The sequence below is a fragment of the Pezoporus wallicus genome, unplaced genomic scaffold (assembly GCF_028554395.1).
Source record: "Pezoporus wallicus isolate ANWC-B61680 ecotype Strahan unplaced genomic scaffold, APGP_CSIRO_Pwel_v1 contig_4830, whole genome shotgun sequence".
Classification (NCBI taxonomy): domain Eukaryota; kingdom Metazoa; phylum Chordata; class Aves; order Psittaciformes; family Psittacidae; genus Pezoporus; species Pezoporus wallicus.
The window spans coordinates 276,468-293,030 of NW_026639339.1; the positions used below are offsets into that span (position 1 = coordinate 276,468).

The 16,563-nt window shown below is 43.9% G+C and overlaps 1 protein-coding gene across 2 annotated transcripts in view; it reads left to right on the plus strand.

The window, feature by feature from the left end:
* Positions 1 to 1,798: 1,798 nt before the first annotated feature.
* SHB (SH2 domain containing adaptor protein B) overlaps positions 1,799 to 16,563 on the plus strand; it is a 64,620-nt gene continuing 49,855 nt past the window's right edge. For both annotated transcript variants that reach the window (XM_057414277.1, XM_057414278.1), the window contains exon 1: positions 1,799 to 2,529. In XM_057414277.1, coding sequence (XP_057270260.1) covers positions 1,948 to 2,529 — 582 coding nt within the window. In that variant the 5' untranslated portion in view covers positions 1,799 to 1,947. The remainder of the gene's footprint in view (positions 2,530 to 16,563) is intronic.

A 16,563-nucleotide genomic window follows, 5' to 3' on the forward strand; every position in this document is an offset into this window, starting at 1 on the left:
GTGCAGTACAGCCAGAACTCAGCTGGTTGTTCCAGACCAGCAAGCACAACGGAAGCACCACAGGCCAAGCTATGGCCTGGGTAGTTCTTTTGTCTGCTGAACTTCTTTATTGTGACAGAGGCCATAGGTGGACCTGGAGACATCAGCCTAATGATATTCATATCCTCACTTGCATATTCAGTGCCTCCAGCCTCCTCTGAGGCCAGACAGAATCAGCACTGGGATGGAGACTAAAGAATCAGGTAAGGCTATCACCTGAACTTGGGAAAACCTGCTATGTTAGATATTTACCTTTGGGTAGATGGAGAAAGTTAGACCAGTACTAACTGGTCACAACGATGGTGGCCCAGAAGATCCCAAACCCTCCCAGCAATATGGAAGCTGAGCAGCATGATTCACACAGGTATCATCTCTGCATTTGACTCGTCCTTACCTAGGAACACACAGGGGAAAAGCACCTACTAACAAAATACACAGTGCCCTGTGTGCTTTGCATCATAGAATGATTAGGATTGGGAAAAAACTTAAGATCAACTAGTTCCAACTCCCCTGCCATGGGCAGGCACGCCTTGCACTAGACCTTGCTGCCGAAAGCTCTTTCCAACCTGGCCTTGAACACTGCCAGGAATGGAGCATTCATCATTTCTTCAAGCAACCTGTTCTGGTGCCTCACCACCCTCACAGTAAAGAACTTCTTCCTTGTATCTAACCTGAACTTCCCTGTTTAAGTTTGAACCTATTACCCCTTGTCCTATTGCTACAGTCCCTCATGAAGAGTCCCTCCCCAGCATCCTTACAGGCCCCCTTCAGATACTGGAAGGCTGCTATGAGGTCTCCACACAGCCTTCTCTTCTCTAGGCTGAAGAGCCCCAACTTTCTCAGCCTGGCTTCATACGAGAGGTGCTCCAGTCCCCTGATCATCCTCGTGGCTCTCCCCCGGACTTGCTCCAACAGTTCGATGTCCTTTTTATTTTGAAGACACCAGACCTGCATACAGGACTGCAAGTGGGCTCTCACAAGAGCAGAGTAAAGGAGCAGGGGTCATCTCCTCCAACCTAGGAAAACTGGGGCTTGGTGCCCTTTCGTAGGGGCCATCTGAGCCCAGGCTAAAGACAGCCCCCCGCCTCCCCCTCCACTGATGGGAAAGGGGACACAGCCGTAGCTGTACTAGAAAAGCCGAAGCCCGACCTGGGTAGGCAGTGCCTGACCCCACATCGTCCTGGCTGCACCGTACCGCGCCTCCGGACAGCCGGCTGGAGGAGAAACAGAGGCTTCTGGAGTTGAAGCCAGCCGAGAAAGAAAAGAAACCCTGGCCTGCGGTCTCCTGACGGCGGCAGTAGCTCCCTTGCCCTTCACGGGGCAGGTCCCACTCGCTGCTGCCGCGGCCGGCGTACCCGCCGCCGCGTCCCTTCTGGCACGGAGCGCGGGCACAAGCCGTACCGACACTCGCGCCCCGGACACGAGCGTTGCTGCTGCTGCAGGTCCGGTCCCTCCCAGCGCTTACAAAAGGAGACAGCAATCCTGCACAGACTCCCGTCTCCGTTCCCGTTCGTTTCCCTTTCCCTTCCCCTTCCTGTTCCCGGCCCGCCCCGCAGCCATCCGGCCCGGCTCCGGCTGTGGGCGGGCCGAGGCCTGCCTGCAGCTGCGGGGCCCGCCTCCCCGGTGCGTGCTGAGCTCAGGCCGGGCCGCTTGGCGCTGTGAGGGAATCGGCTTGTGCTCGCGAGAGCCGTGAGGGAGCGCAGGGCCTGGGGCGGGCCGGATTCCGACGCGCTGGGAAGACGGGGGTGGGGGCCTAAGCGGGGCGGGGGAGTGGCGTGTGTGCAGAGCGGGGCGTTCGGGGGGCGCCGCTGCCTTGCTTCTCCATGCGGGCGCCAGCGCTGAGTTGGGCTGGCGCGCCGGGCGCCGGAGGCAGCGCACGGTGCTGAGGGGCCGCGGCCCGGGGAGACGATGGCAAAATGGCTGAATAAGTACTTCAGCCTGAGCAATAACAAAACCAAGAGTCCCCCTCAGCCTCCGCGGCCCGACTACCGAGAGAAGAGGAACGGTGCCGGCAGCGTGCCCCGCCCCGACGGGCCGCCGCACCTCCACCTTCACCACCACACGTCGCCCGGTTTCCCGCGCCGCCGCCTGCGCGACGACACCAGCGACCTTCTCCGCGCCTACCGAGCACAGAAAGACCGCGACTTCGAGGACCCCTACAGCGGACCCGGCTCCTCGCTTCTGAAGCTGCGTGCCATGTGCCGCCCGGATTACTCGGTGCCGGAGGATCTGGGCGAGGCGGCCCCCAGGGCTTTCTCCTCCTCGTCATGCTGTGCCGCGCCCCCCACCGCCGGGGCAGCCGGCTCCCCTCAGCTCTTCCGCAGCCACAGCGAGCGCCGCCCGGCCACGCCACCCGACGTGAAGTATATCTCCCCGAAGCATCGGCTTATCAAGATCGAGGGTGGCGGTGGCCGCGATGTAACAGGCAAGAAGCTCAACAAGGGCTCCAAGCAGCTGGCGACCTCTGTCCCCTCTGCCACGAAAGACAAAGTAAGTGCGTGGTCCTGTTCCTGCACCCTTAGATTTGGCAGTAGGGTTGGGGCTGTGTCAGCCCCTGGGAGGGTTTTTGGTGACGGGACTTGTTCCTGTCTGAATTCATCTAAAGCTGCCGCTGCTCTCCACCGTGCTGCAATGGTTGGCCTGGCTTTTTTCAGTATCTCGGGGCAGGCAGGATATGTGTAAGGTTGGCACATGAAGTGGTAGTGCCTAGTCCTTTCAAACTCACCTCCCTTCTGATGGGGCAGGTGTGCCCAGCTCTGCTCTGGGCAAAGGGCAGTGCCAACTTCAGGAGTGATAGCAAGGCTCTGAGGTTGGCATGCTCCTGCAGAACCGGATGTGAGTCTTTGAGAGAGTGCTTGGGGAGCCCTGAAGTCACTTGAGAAGTCTTGTGCTTGTGACCCAAAGTTGTGGCCTCAGACCCATTGCATGCGGTATGGAATGGTCATATGTATATATATGACCACATACCACATGCAAATATATGTATTAATCTTTATATATAAAAATAATAATCTGATGCCATCTTGAGTCAGACTGCCTGTCTTAAAAGAGACAACTTGTCATGTGTCCAGTATAGCTTCTTTGACTCCTTCGGTGTCGAAGGTGAAGTAGTTCGAAGTCCTGTGTAACAGCATCACAACTTCCATGATAACTATGTTTCCAACTGGCACGTACCTTAAGCAAACATAGCTACAGGCTCAGTTGCAAATGTTCTATCTTTTAATCTTTGTTTCCTGCAAATACTAGCAGAATACTATAGACACAGCACTGGAAAGTGCTGAGCTCAGGAGCTTGGTTTACAACTGGGAAGCTTTGCAGAGGGAATCAGTGTTAATTATTTTGTAAGCACAGCACATATTCCCCCAGCCTTGTTAGTTCTGGTAGCTTAGCTCTAGTTTTTCCATATATTGGAAATTGATATTTCTTCATTTTTTGAATTGTCATTTACAACTTCAGTGTAATAGTCACATCACAGGAATTCCAAGAACGTGCTCAATGTTACCAGTTTAAGTGATCTGTACATACAGGTTTGAATATGTGATATGATTGCATTGACTAGTGACACATTTCCCTGAAAACTTGATAAATTACATCCTGTCCAGGTGAAATTCTAAATAAATCAGCTTGTGATGGTGATGATACGAGATCTAAAGTCTTTTATTTTATAAATTTTATTACATAGCATGTCATTTTAGGTGTACTTCGTTTCCTGACAACAGTTGCAAAAGTAGCAACTTCTTTTGCTGAAGTAATAGATTAGAGTCTTACTGTGTTACAGCATATTCAGTCTTCTTTCAATCGCCTGTGTTGATACCATGTATCTGCTTTTGGCAAATGCTTTCAGCAACTTCAGAGAAAATAACTCCTTGGGGCAAAATGCTTCCAAGTGCAACTGCTAGTCTGTTTTGTTTTTTTTTTTTTTCTAATTTATTATCTTTCCATTTTAGACACTACTTGTCCTTTTTTGACTGGGATAGAGTTATTTTTTTTCTTAGTAGCTGTTGCAGTGCTGTGGTTTGGTTTTAGTCTGAGAACAGTAGTGATAACACGCCAATGGTTTAGTTGCTGTTCAGTATCATTTAGCCTGGTCGAAGGCTGTTCAGTCTCTCATGCTCTGCCAGTGAGGAGGGACCCAAGAAGCCAGGAGGGAGCAGAGTCAGGACACCTGACCCAAACTAGCCAAAGGGGTATTCCATACCACAGCACGTCATGCCCAGCATAGAAACTGAGGGGGCTACCCGGAAGGGGAGATCGCTGCTTGGGTCAGGCTGGGTATTGGTCAGTGAGTGGTGAGGAATAGTATTGTGTGTCACTTGGGTTTTATGTGCTTTTATTTATTCTCTTGTTGTTTCCTACTATTACCATTATCATTATTGTTGGTATTCTTTCTATTATCACTATATTTTACTTAATTTTAGTTATTAAACTGTTCTCCTCTCGACCTGGGTGTTTATACTCTTCTGATTCTCCTGCCCATCTTACCTGGGGAAGGAGGAGTGAGCAAGTGGTGATTAGTTGCTGGCTGGGCTTAAACTGTGATGCTACTGAAGCAATTTTTGAAGCAGGAACTACATCTGTTGCTAGGTAACCTTCTACCTACTGTGTGGTCATAAATGTGTGTGCTGGCCCCAGGCCCTTGTTGTGGATTCTAAAATTTTTTTTGAACAAGCAGCCTACATTTTCCTACAAGAAGAAATGGAACACTCATTTCACAGCCACATTCTTTCTGTCTTTGGGAGAAAGAACTATATGTGAACTACATGAACTAAAAGCAAAATGTGCCTGCTGCCACCCACAGCAGAATTTGGTTGTGATGCGCTATATAGCTTGCTTTTCTTTTCAGTTGTGTTTTTTCCTCCCAGTAATGGAAATATAAATGGAATTATATTTCACAGCCCTGGAATGTAAAGCCTGACAAGTGAACCTAGTAAGCTATGGTCATAGTGGGCAGTTAGAGAACTGTTTCTCTCCTACACCTGTCATTCAATGAGGAAAAAATGGAGGACATTAGTTGACAGAATAAGTTTAGTTCAGTGGCAAAGCAAGTGGAAATAAACTTCTGTAAGAAGGTGATAGTAGAGGGGACAGTAAACATGTTATCAAAAAAGCTAGAGGTTTAACATTCAGAAGAGTTAAAAAATGTTAAAAAACTTCGGGGGGGGGAGGGGGGGATCTGTGAGTAGCATAGCTTAAGCTATGTACTTTAGGAATGGAAAAGGATCTACTTGCCATAAAGGCGTGTCATCGTAGAAGCATGTGTTTCATGATCCGCTAATGTTTGTTAAATGTGTCCATTTAGCACCTCTGTTTTTTTCGTCTTTGCATACAATGATAAAGTGCTGTTTTCGAATGTTCACTAGGTGAGAAGTATGGTTTTCAACAAATTCAGTGAGCAACTTCATAATTTTTGTGACTGGTTGTCAGTAAAGAGCTGTCTGCAGAGCTCAGTTGTGTGTTAAACTGGAAAGAGTTACTAGAATGGGAAAGAGATTTAGGAAAGTGCTTGGGTTTTTTTGTGGTTACTTCTAAAAGACAAATGACAAAGTATGAATAATGGCAGACAGGTTAGTCAAAGTTCCCAAGAAAAAAAGTGATAGACTAGCTGATTCAGGGAGCAAAGGAGATGGACATTAAAAGCAATGGCAGGCACGATTGTGTTTTGCAAGATTCCAAGTACAGCTTGTAAAAGTAACCACAGACATGTAATGTATCTGGGCTTCTGGGCTTCAGGAAGGTTTGATGTATAGAGGTAGAAGTACTGACTAAAGTTCAAGCAGACAAATCCAAACCACCATACATCTTTAAGTGAGGTGACTAACCTGTACAACAGATGTCCAAGGGAGAATCACCATCACCAGGTGTCTTTGAACTCAGATTAGTGGGTGGATTTTTTTATTTAGGTAGTATTGTCAGGCAGGCTTTAGGGTTTTGACAGTGATGCTTATCTTCAAACAAGGGAGAGCAGGCTGTGTTAGAATTCGTGGCAGAAGCTGCTCAGTTTCTCCAGTATGGGGGATAAGAAGCTACTGATGTCTGCCTTTAGTGCTGGCTTGGGAGATGTTAACTGCTTAGCTCTCCTCTGACGAATGAGTGTAGGCAAGGTGGAACAATTTAGGAAATTACTGGCTTCCATCTATAGTGCTGGCCTGGGAGATGCTAACTTCCTAGCTCTCCTGTGGCCAGCAAATGAGTGTAGGCAAGCCAGAACAATATGTGGCTATGTGCTGGAACAACCTAGGGGCTACTGTGTTTGTGTAAGAATAAATTCAAGACTTGGCTTAACATCAGCTCAATAGACAAAACACTTTTACTGAACTGGGGATCTGAAAGAATGGCTGAAAGTCTTCCTCAGCAGCTCTCCTTTATCTGGTGTTGTACGGTGTGTGTAAATCCAGGATAGTAGTAATAGCTGAATGGAAAGTGTCCCTGTGAAAGGATACTTTGTGTATTTTGTCATCTGTTTTACTTTTTTGAACCTAAACATTTCTCTGCCTGTATTTACTGCTGAAGAACCTGGAACAAAGGGCAGAGATAATTGTTTCATAATGAGGAGCATTTTGCATTCCTGCTGTGTAGTGGAGGCAGATCTGTGCAGCAGTTCTGCATACGGAATGCAGAAGACACTCTTGCAGCACCGATTTACACAGGACATGTCTAATGCTGTAGAGAATAGCTCAGTTCTTCACAGGCAGAATTGATGCAGTGCAAAAGCATGTCTGGAATGAGTGGCAGCAGCAATCAGGGCAGCACAGTTGTTGACTTGGTTTACAAAGGTCTAGAAACGAAGTCTGTGTGAATTCTATACTTGTATAAGAAAAAAAAAGCCACCGCCCAACCCTTTATTTTCATGGGATCCACCATGGAAGTGTGTGGTGCAGAAATCTGGCTAAGCGTGAGGGCTAAAGCTGTTTGCCTGAAAAACTTTCCCCCTGTTATGTAAGAAACGAGCACCTTTCTGACATTGCAATGGCCTATGGAAATGCTGTTTGCACTTTTAAGGTTTTCCATAAAAATACTTAGGCTCCATGGAACATTATTTGTATCTATATATAATTAAAACATTTTAGTAAAAATTGAAAAGGTGTTTGTCTTATTTCTGTACACAGAAGGTCTAAATTTCATTTGATCTTGCAAGTGAGAACAGTCAGGTGTATTTAACAGAATCTAGCAGCTGGTATTTTGAGGTGCACTGAGAAAACACCTAAAAGATACCTAAGCAGTGTTGGGGTTATTTTTAAAAGTATATAATTTCTAGAGATCCTAAACTACAAATGTATCTCTGTGTCTCTTTCCCATGTTTAATCCTTTACAACAGGGTGTAAATCTGCCACTCATTACAATTGGTTCTACTCTGAAGCACACTTCCCCACTGCATGTGGCTCCCATTGGTAGATGGCTGTGCTTTGAGTCAAAGGTTTCCGGAAAAGGTGCCAGTGGTCTTGTGAGCCTCCATAAATGGCTTGGACAAGGCCACACATAAAGACAAGCTGCATTTTTTTCATCTCATGTTCTATAGTGCAGATATAATGCAGCTAGAAATGCACTTTTCCACATATATCACTCTCATTATTAAGGGAAAGAAGGGAAGATACTCAGTTATTACCTGAGTCTGTGGAGTCTTAGTGGATGTTTGAAGTAATGTGGTAAGCTGTTCAGTTGCAAGCATATCTGGCGTCTGCAGTTACTACTCGGCTTGGAAACAGCCTCAGCCCTGGGAACCATTCAGATTTCTAGACTTCTGGACACAGAGAGATCCAAGCAGAGAAAGACTTATCAGGAAGGAGTGTGAAGTAGATAGACACATGGAGATAGAGGGAGGGTGTAGCAGTCTTATGGGAGAGTGTATTGTGTATACCTTTGCAGTAAACGGGTCCAAACGGTTGTAAAAAAAGTACCTCAGTTACTGAATTCAAGCAAAAAGATTGACTTGTCCCTCGTGAATTATGATGTGTTTATTGAACTATCTAGTGGGAGACTGTAACAGAACATGTTCAACATGTATTTATTCTGAAAATAAGGGGCTAATACTGCATTACAAATGCTCAAAAGGGAAGTGGGCATAGTAGTGGACATTTGTCCTATTTTTGCTCCTTTTCATGCAAGCTGTGTATCTGGCGTCTGTGAACCATGTTCACTTGTCCCCTAGTCAGCAAGAACATATGTTTGCATCACTTTGTCATGTATACACTCTCTTGCTTCAGAGGAGAGCATGCAAGTTGAACATGTTTCTGTGCTGGGCTATCTTCCTGAATCCGAGAGAGCCACATAGCTGCTAGGCTCTGAGCTAGTGCCTAAGCACATGCTTAGTTTCTGGGCTCACTGAATAACATTGTGGAATTGTTATGCTTGGAAAGGACCTTAAGATCACTCAGTTCCAGCTCCACTGCCTTGGGCAGGAACGCCTCACACTAGACCAGTTTGCTTCAAGCCCTGTCCAGTCTGGCCTTGGACACTGTCAGGGATTGGCTGTTTACCATTTTTTTGGGCGACCTGTTCCAGTGTCTCACCACCCTCACAGTAAAGAACTACTTCTTTATATCTAACCTGAGCTTCCCCTGTTTAAGTTTGAACCCATTGCACCTAGTCCTATCAGTACAGTCCCTGATAAAGAGTCCCTCTCTGGCCTGTGGAGAGCCGTTTGGATCCGTTCCTTCTCTGAGCAGGAGGCCTGCATTAGGGGATTCCCCTCTTGAGTCAGCATGCTGTCCCAGGAAACTCCTTGAGGTTGGGAGCCCTCTCTTTCTTAGGTGAGGCATTTTGGATCATTGGCCATAAAATTTAAGAGCCAGCAGTGAAGTGACAAAACTATGTGACATCCAGAATCAGTAGTTCATGTTGGTGAAGCTTTAATTGAGTTTGAACAATAAATTTTGGTTAGCCTCAATTTATTGGTTCTGTGTCAGACTCTCATTTATTTTCAAGGATAAGAAAAATCTCCTCTGGTTTGGGTTATGAAACAAAACAAAGATGCAAGAGAAACTATAGCCACCATATTACAGCTGTTGTCAGAAACCTTTACTTAAGGTTTTAGTCATGTTTTGCCACTAGAGACTTTCAGATTTTGGATGCAAAGTCAGCAGGCAAAAAATTCTATCCATTTACTAGCAGACTAGGCACAATGAAGATGCCAAATATCACAGTTGAAAGGGTGTCTTGTTCCTTCCAAGAAGTGTTATGTTTGTTTCATCACATGTTTAACTAATACTTACTGTACCGCCTTACAGAATCGTAGAATAGTTAGGGTTGGAAAGGACGCTAAGATCATACAGCTCAAACCACCCTGCCATGAGCAGGGATGCCTCACACTAAACCATGTTGCCCAAGGGTCTGTCCAACCTGGCCTTGAACAGCACCAGGGATGAAGCATTCACCACTTCTTTGGGCAACCTGTTCCACTGCCTTAACACCTTCACAGTAAAGAACTTCCTTATATCTACCCAGAACTTCCCCTGTTTAAGTTTGAACCCGTTACCCCTTGTCCTGTTGCTACACACAGTCCCTCATGAAGAGTCCCTCCCCAGCATCCTTATAGGCCCCTTTCAGATACTGGAAGGCTGCTATGAGGTCTCCACGCAGCCTTCTCCTCTCCAGGCTGAAGAGCCCCAACTTTCTCAGCCTGTCTTCATATGAGAGGTGCTCCAGCTCCCTGATCACCCTCGTGGCCCTCCTCTGGACTTGTTCCAGCAGTTCCATGTCCTTTTTATGTTGAGGACACCAGAACTGCACACAGTACACCAAGTGGTCGTGCTCCTTGTAATGCAGCCCAGCACACGATTAGTGTCTGGGCTACAAGCGCACACTGAAACCAGCTCATGCTCAGTTTCTCATCCACCAGCACGGCAAAGTCCTTTTCTGAAGGGCTGCTCTCAATCACTTCTCCACGAAACTTGCAGCTTGTTGCATGCTGGTGTTGAGAAGAGCCGATATCGCTAAGGCTGCAGCATAGTATTGTGGAGTGGCTCTTTGGCATCTGGAAAGCCTGCACAGAGGATCTGCTACCACTCGGAAGTCAGAACATTTAGTGTGCTGGAGGAGTCAAGATGCTTCTGTTGTTGAAGGTAAGATTGAAGAGGGCACAGACAGTGGCAGCTATTGAGATGATTTATGCATGTACATACACACACATATAAATATAAAATCAATATATAAAATATATAGGTGGGGGTTGGACTAGATGACATTTGAAGGTCCCTTCCAACCCAAACCATTCTATAATTCTATGCTTATTGCATATTATTTTACAAACATAAACATGCGTATTTCTGGGAAAGAGGTTGTGGACTTTCTGTCTTTGGAGACTTTCAAAACAAATGAACAAATGTGGGAAAGGCCCTGGACAGCCTGGTTTATCTTTCATATTACCCTTGATTTGACCAGAACAGTGGTTTAATTGTCCTTAGAAATCTCATGGAACCGAAGTCTTAATGTAACTTTGATGTTCAAAAACTGCCATGGAGCCTGAGCGTTGCCAACAAACTTCTGTTAATATAGTACATTTCTGTAAGGATGCTATTGCAAGATCTAAGGTACAGCTCTGTCAAGCTGGGATGTTTTTCCCATTCTATAGATGATTCTGTGTGGTAAGTGTGGGGTTTGTCTGACAATAGTGTCTAAAGCACACAAGCATACCTTCTGCAAGAGTGTGAAAGAATGAATAGACCTTTGATCAGATCAAGTATATAGTTGGGAATGGCTGTGAGAGTCAATGGGAGAGAATGGTGCTGTGAGGACACTAAAGCAGTGCTGCGTATTGGTGCTGGTCAGCAGGAAGTAATGAATTATGCTTGCTTCTATGGATTGTCCTCTGAATTTTCACATGGGTATGTGCAGGACTGGGCTTAATTAAGTTTACATGTGGACACAGAAGTACTGAGACACTAAGCACAGCCAAAAAAGCATTACACAATTCTGTTTCAACAGCTAAGCCACCATAAATACAGCTTAATTAATACTGCATGATAGCACAGACATTATCTGCAGCCTTTACTTCAGAACTGTTCAGATAAAGAAAGAGGTCTGTATTACACTTTTTACACATCAGCTTAAGGTAAACTTGCAACAAATGGGTAGGTAGCATTAGGACTGTTGTAATGTAGAAATGAAACTTTCTATAGCCAGAATATTGTTCGACAGTTTATTGTGATTTAAAGTCTTAATGAGAAATAAGGCACAGAAAGAATATGTATTAGAACTTATGTAAATGCCTTTTAGTCTTATTGATGAACATAAAGGTTCTAGAAAGGAAAAAGATGAATCAGTGGGTTTTTTAAACCATCAAGTTTGCTAGTAAATTTATGTTTTGCAGTCTGATTTTGTGGTCACCAGTTTGCCATTGTATTTCCTTGGATCCCTCAAGGAATGCTTATTATTCTGCATTTTTTTTACAAGTTCCTTTGCTCCTCAAGCTTACTGACGCATATAGGAGAGATATTTGTGTCTCTAAACATCTTGGTATATGTCCTTGCCTGCCAGTAGTTGGTTATAGTGTCTGACTCTTGGACATTCCTGCAGAGCACTGCCCCATGTGGCAAAAGAGTATGGTTTAACTTCTCATTCATATAATCATAGAATAGTTAGGGTTGGAAAGGACCTTAAGATCATCAAGTTCCAACCCCCCTACCATGGGCAGGGACACCTCACACTAGACTATATCACCCAAGGCCTCGTCCAACCTGGTCCTTAGCTGCTACGCATCACTGTGATTATGTCCTTGACTAACAGTATGCTAGGCATACTGTGCTGAAGTGGAGGAAGTAATACAAGACCTGGCAGTTGAAACAGCACAAATCCATGATTCTGGGGTATGGAGGAAAGGGACTGTGGTGCTGATCTTCCTGGATACGGCGCTGTTTCTGTAAATGTTACTGTAAAACAGTTCATGGACGAGGAAACAGACATAAGGTGTGGTTTTGGAGTATTTGTGCACTTTGCAGGAAGTACAGAAAATGACTTTACAAAACATATTCTGCTAATCTCAGTACATGGGATAGTTTGTCGTGGTTTGTTTTTTTTTTTCTGGACTTCTTCTATTGGTGTTTTGGTTTTTGGAGTTTCTTTGGTTTTTTGTTTTACCTGCTAATACCCATTAACTGCTCTGTCTGTCCTTTCTTCCATAACTCTTGTATATGTTGGCAGATGCCCTAAGGTGTATTCAGACTCAAAATAGTAGTGTGAATGCATGAAGGAAGGACCCTTTCCTTACTGGGAAAGCAGGCAGAACTCTGTTTTTAAGCTTGCAGCAACAGCATCTGGGTGGCCTGCATTGCTGTATGTGAAGCAGAAACACACATCGCATAGTGGGGAACTGCACTTACTGCCTGGAGAGTAAGGGGTATAGAGAAGAAAAATGGGGAGGCAAGGAGTCAGTAACTGTTGTTTATGTATCAGCTTGTTAGCATTTGGTTCCTGTCACTGTGAGTGTGTGGACTTGTAGAAACTACAAAGAACAATTCATCATCTCTGAAAACTAAGCCCTGTGTATAGGGGAAAAGGTCTTGAAAGCCTGTTATTAAATACTGGCTTCCCCTCCCACCTTGCTTACCAGTCCACATCTGTTTCAGAAATTTAGGATCTACCTTTCCCAATTGTGCTTCAATTACATTTTAGACAAGGAATGTGTCCCTCTCTGAAAATCAAAGGTATGAATGAGTCCTGTGATTTCTTAAACTCAAGAAAATTTATGGGAGGAGAAAAAGGGGGCAGGCCAAGTGGGAGAAGTATAGGAACGTCATCAGGGCCTGCAGGGATGCGATAGGAAGGCCAGGGCCCACTTAGAATTGAGCCTGGCAAAGGACATCAAGGACAAGAAGAAGGGCTTCTACAATACAAGTAGGTCAGCAACAAAAGGAAGATAGGGGAATGTGTTCCGGGTGGCCCTGCCTTAGCAGGAGAGTTGTACTAGATGATCTCCAAAGGTCCGTTCCAGCCCTAATGATTCTGTGATAGAGTGACTTCTGCTGTAGCTAGTGACTGGTCTTTGTGACTGTAAATACTCAGAAAAGATGAGAAATTTTCATTACGTTGTAGTAAATGTGTTAACCATGGTGTTCTCTGACACGAATTTGCAATTTCTAAGTGTTCTTGACTTCTGTATGTCTGCTGACAGTCACATTGACTGTAATTAATTGCCAGTCACAAAAGCCAAGAGAAGAATAGATGCTTTGCCCTTTTTAAAAACAATGTAAATGTTTGTTAGTAATATATTTATAACATAATATTTAATAGTAAATCTGCCCCCAGAAAAGTGTCCCATAATAAATGTTCCAAAGGTCTGTCTGGCAGGAAAGGTCTTTTGTTTTTCTGTTTCGTGCCAGTTAGCATAATTCTTCTTGGATGCTTCCAGAATAGTGTGTGCTTAATCATTATAGCCACTAAATCAAGTAACAAACAGTTCTGTGCTAAAGTATCTGTTTCAAGGGTAGATCTTTCGTATTTTCTTTCAGTTCAGAGAAGGGTTATCCGGAAAGAATCAGTTTATTTCAGTGTGGTAAGATCTCGTTTTTTTCTTTTTTGTTTGTTACCTTTAAAATGTAACTCACATAGAGGTATCTGAAAGATTATGTCTTTTTTGTTTTGTTTTGTTTGTGGGTTTTTTGTTTGGTTGGTTTGGTTTTGGTTTACTTTGGTGTTTGTTTTTTTTTTTGTTTTCTTCCTCTGGCAGCATGTGCAAATCATGCCTTTGTGTATGCAAATTCTTGCTTAAACTTGTATTTAATATAATAATATAGTTAGGTCTTAAGTGGTATTTTTCGACTGTAAAAAAGCAAAGTGAAGCTTGCACTTTAGTTCATTTGTATTAAAGGAGAAAACCAGAATCTCACCTTGTATTTAATTTTTGGGGGTGGGAGAGGGGGGAGCTTGTGATTTTTTGATCTTGTACCTCTAACAGTTTAGCTAGGGCTATGGTTTTGCAGTTGTCAGTTTGTTTGGTAACTGAGCCTTACTCCTTTTCTTTTGCCTTTGAGTTTTAACAGCCTGCTAGGCAGAACTCCTGTGAGTGTTCCCTAAATCCTTGTTGAGCTCTCTGATTGTGGAAGCTCAAATGCAAGTTTCACTTACTTTTGATCCGTGCATTTCTATTTATGGAGTTCCGTTAGCTTGAAGTTACTCATGCCTCAAGTTACTATTACTAGATCTACATGATAGAAAATATTATCATGCATAAGGGATACAAAAAGGAAGGGCTTGTATAGAGCAGGAGTTGTAGGAGTTGTAGCAGTTCACACTTCACTATGATAAACTTGCATTCTATTAAGAGATAAGCCACAGTTTTTTAAAAATATCCCTGACTAATGCAGCAAATTGAGACATGAATTTTGAAATTGAACAGCTTCCCGAGGCTCTCTGGGGATTCCCTGATAGCTGTGATTCATTTTGAAAGGTAGGACCCCCTTGAAACTTGACAGGATTAGGCAGAGAGAAATTTACTGTTGTCCTGCCCCAAACGTCAGACTCTGTGTGAAAGCTCTCTCTACCCTGCAGTTACAAAACCTCAGCATGCCACCACTCCTCTGATTGCATCTATGTGGCAGGTACAGCATCAGATCCTGGGTAGCCTGGCTACTTGAGATACTTGGAGACACTTTGCTTGTCACATGCAAATGCCTGTTCTACATGCCCATGGGGGACAGCTGACAGCACGAAGCTCTCACATTAGATCTTCACCACATGGCATGGAAATGCTTAAGATTGTGATCTGGAGAGCTCCACTGGACATGCAAGGAATGTAGTTGGAATTACTCACAGACTTGTGAACAGAGCCTCCATGTAACGTTGGCAAGCTTGTGCTTTGGGAGGATGGCATAAAGGGGTATGAGAACAACATATTCATACCTCCGGCATGAAGAAAATGTTTATTATCTGTACCATGAATAGAAAACTCCTGTAATCAGAACCTTATAGTTCCTCAAAAGACTGCTGGTACATTGTCTGATTTTGTCTGACCTACTGCATGTAGGCTTGGAAGATAAGCTTGCTAATGTAAAAGTAACTTGTGAGAAGATGGCACAAAGTCTTGCAGAGTAGGAGCTCTTTTTCCTAAGAGAACAGGAGAAATCTTCCATAATGGGGTTGCGAATAGAAGTTTAGAGTTTAGACATTTGCAGTAGGTATGTTATAATAGAACTAACAATCATACTCATATGAGGTTTTCAAGCCTTTTTGAATGAAAGCTTCTTTTTGAAAGAGGTACTAAAACTTGAATGTTCCTAGACAGGGATAATTATAGCTGTTAGCAAGTACAGAAGAAATGAAATGTTGGCACTGAAGCTAAGAGTTAGTAAATTTTAAGATATATGGGAACAGTTACCTGGGAAGCCCTCAGACAGCTCAGAGCTGTGAAGCTACTCTTAATAAAGGAAATACTGATACGCATCTTCTGGAAGGTGAATCAGATGGCTCTTTCTGTCTGACTGAGTGCTGAGAGGTGGGTTTGGGATTTGTTTGTTTGTTATTTTGTTATTGCTTTCAGGGAAGGTTTTTTTTGAGTGGTTATTCAGAGGAGAAAGTTTGCCCAGTCTGACAAAGTTGATAGGAGACCTGATTGAAAACATAGTAATGGTGAGCTGTATAGAATCTCACAGCGCTTGTGACACTATTACTTATCTGAAGGGGAAGAGTTTACACCCACTATTTTAAGTAAACTGAGAGATTTTCACTCCAGGGATTACTGTAGTGAATATATTTCCAGTCACAGTCGATCTGGTATGGATTTACAGGCAATAAAATATAACAATAATAATGATAAAAACAAGAATAAGTTAATGTGGATTTGAACCTTCTTACTTTTTTTTTCAATTTCCTTGTTAGAAAGCAGCTTTTGCTTTTTTGACCTCTTCTGAATAATAAATTAGTTGCTTTAGTCCTTCTGTTCATGTTTGGTACAGTAAAGCTCTTGAATAGGTTACCATTATGCTTAAAGCAAATCAGTTTTGGCTTTTATCTTGTTTGACAGCATTTTCTGTATGCAGATACTATGCATATTTATATATGTGTGATTTTCCTCCTAGTATTTTTTTTTGCAAATGGAGAAGAAATAAGAATAAAATTGTTCAAATCTTTTCTGTTTCATGTTATAGTACAGTTATGCTAAGGATTGCCAAGTATTACTTGCCAACATTTGTAGTGGGAGAGCAGCACAGAGCCCATACTACCACCCAGCAGCTCTTGACAGGATTACATCAGAAGACTGGATAGCATTCTAGCTGCAGCACTTTGGGACATAAATCTGTCCTCATGACTAGGAGAAATTACTGCTGCCTGACATGCATTGTTGTCTTTGACTTAAGTGTCTGCAGCTGCTGTCACTTGATTTGCTGCTTGGGGATACGTCACCAGACATGGGAGAGGGGGCTTTTTTCCTTTGGTTTAACTGGGTTTTGCAATAATAAGGCAGTAATTTTGGACAGTGAATGAGAGAAAGGATTATTTTTTTCCTCCCACTATTATCCAGGTCAGCCTGGTGGTTTCAGGTCAAAAGAAACTTCAGTCAATTTAAACATGGAGTGGAGGAAAGCAAAATTAATA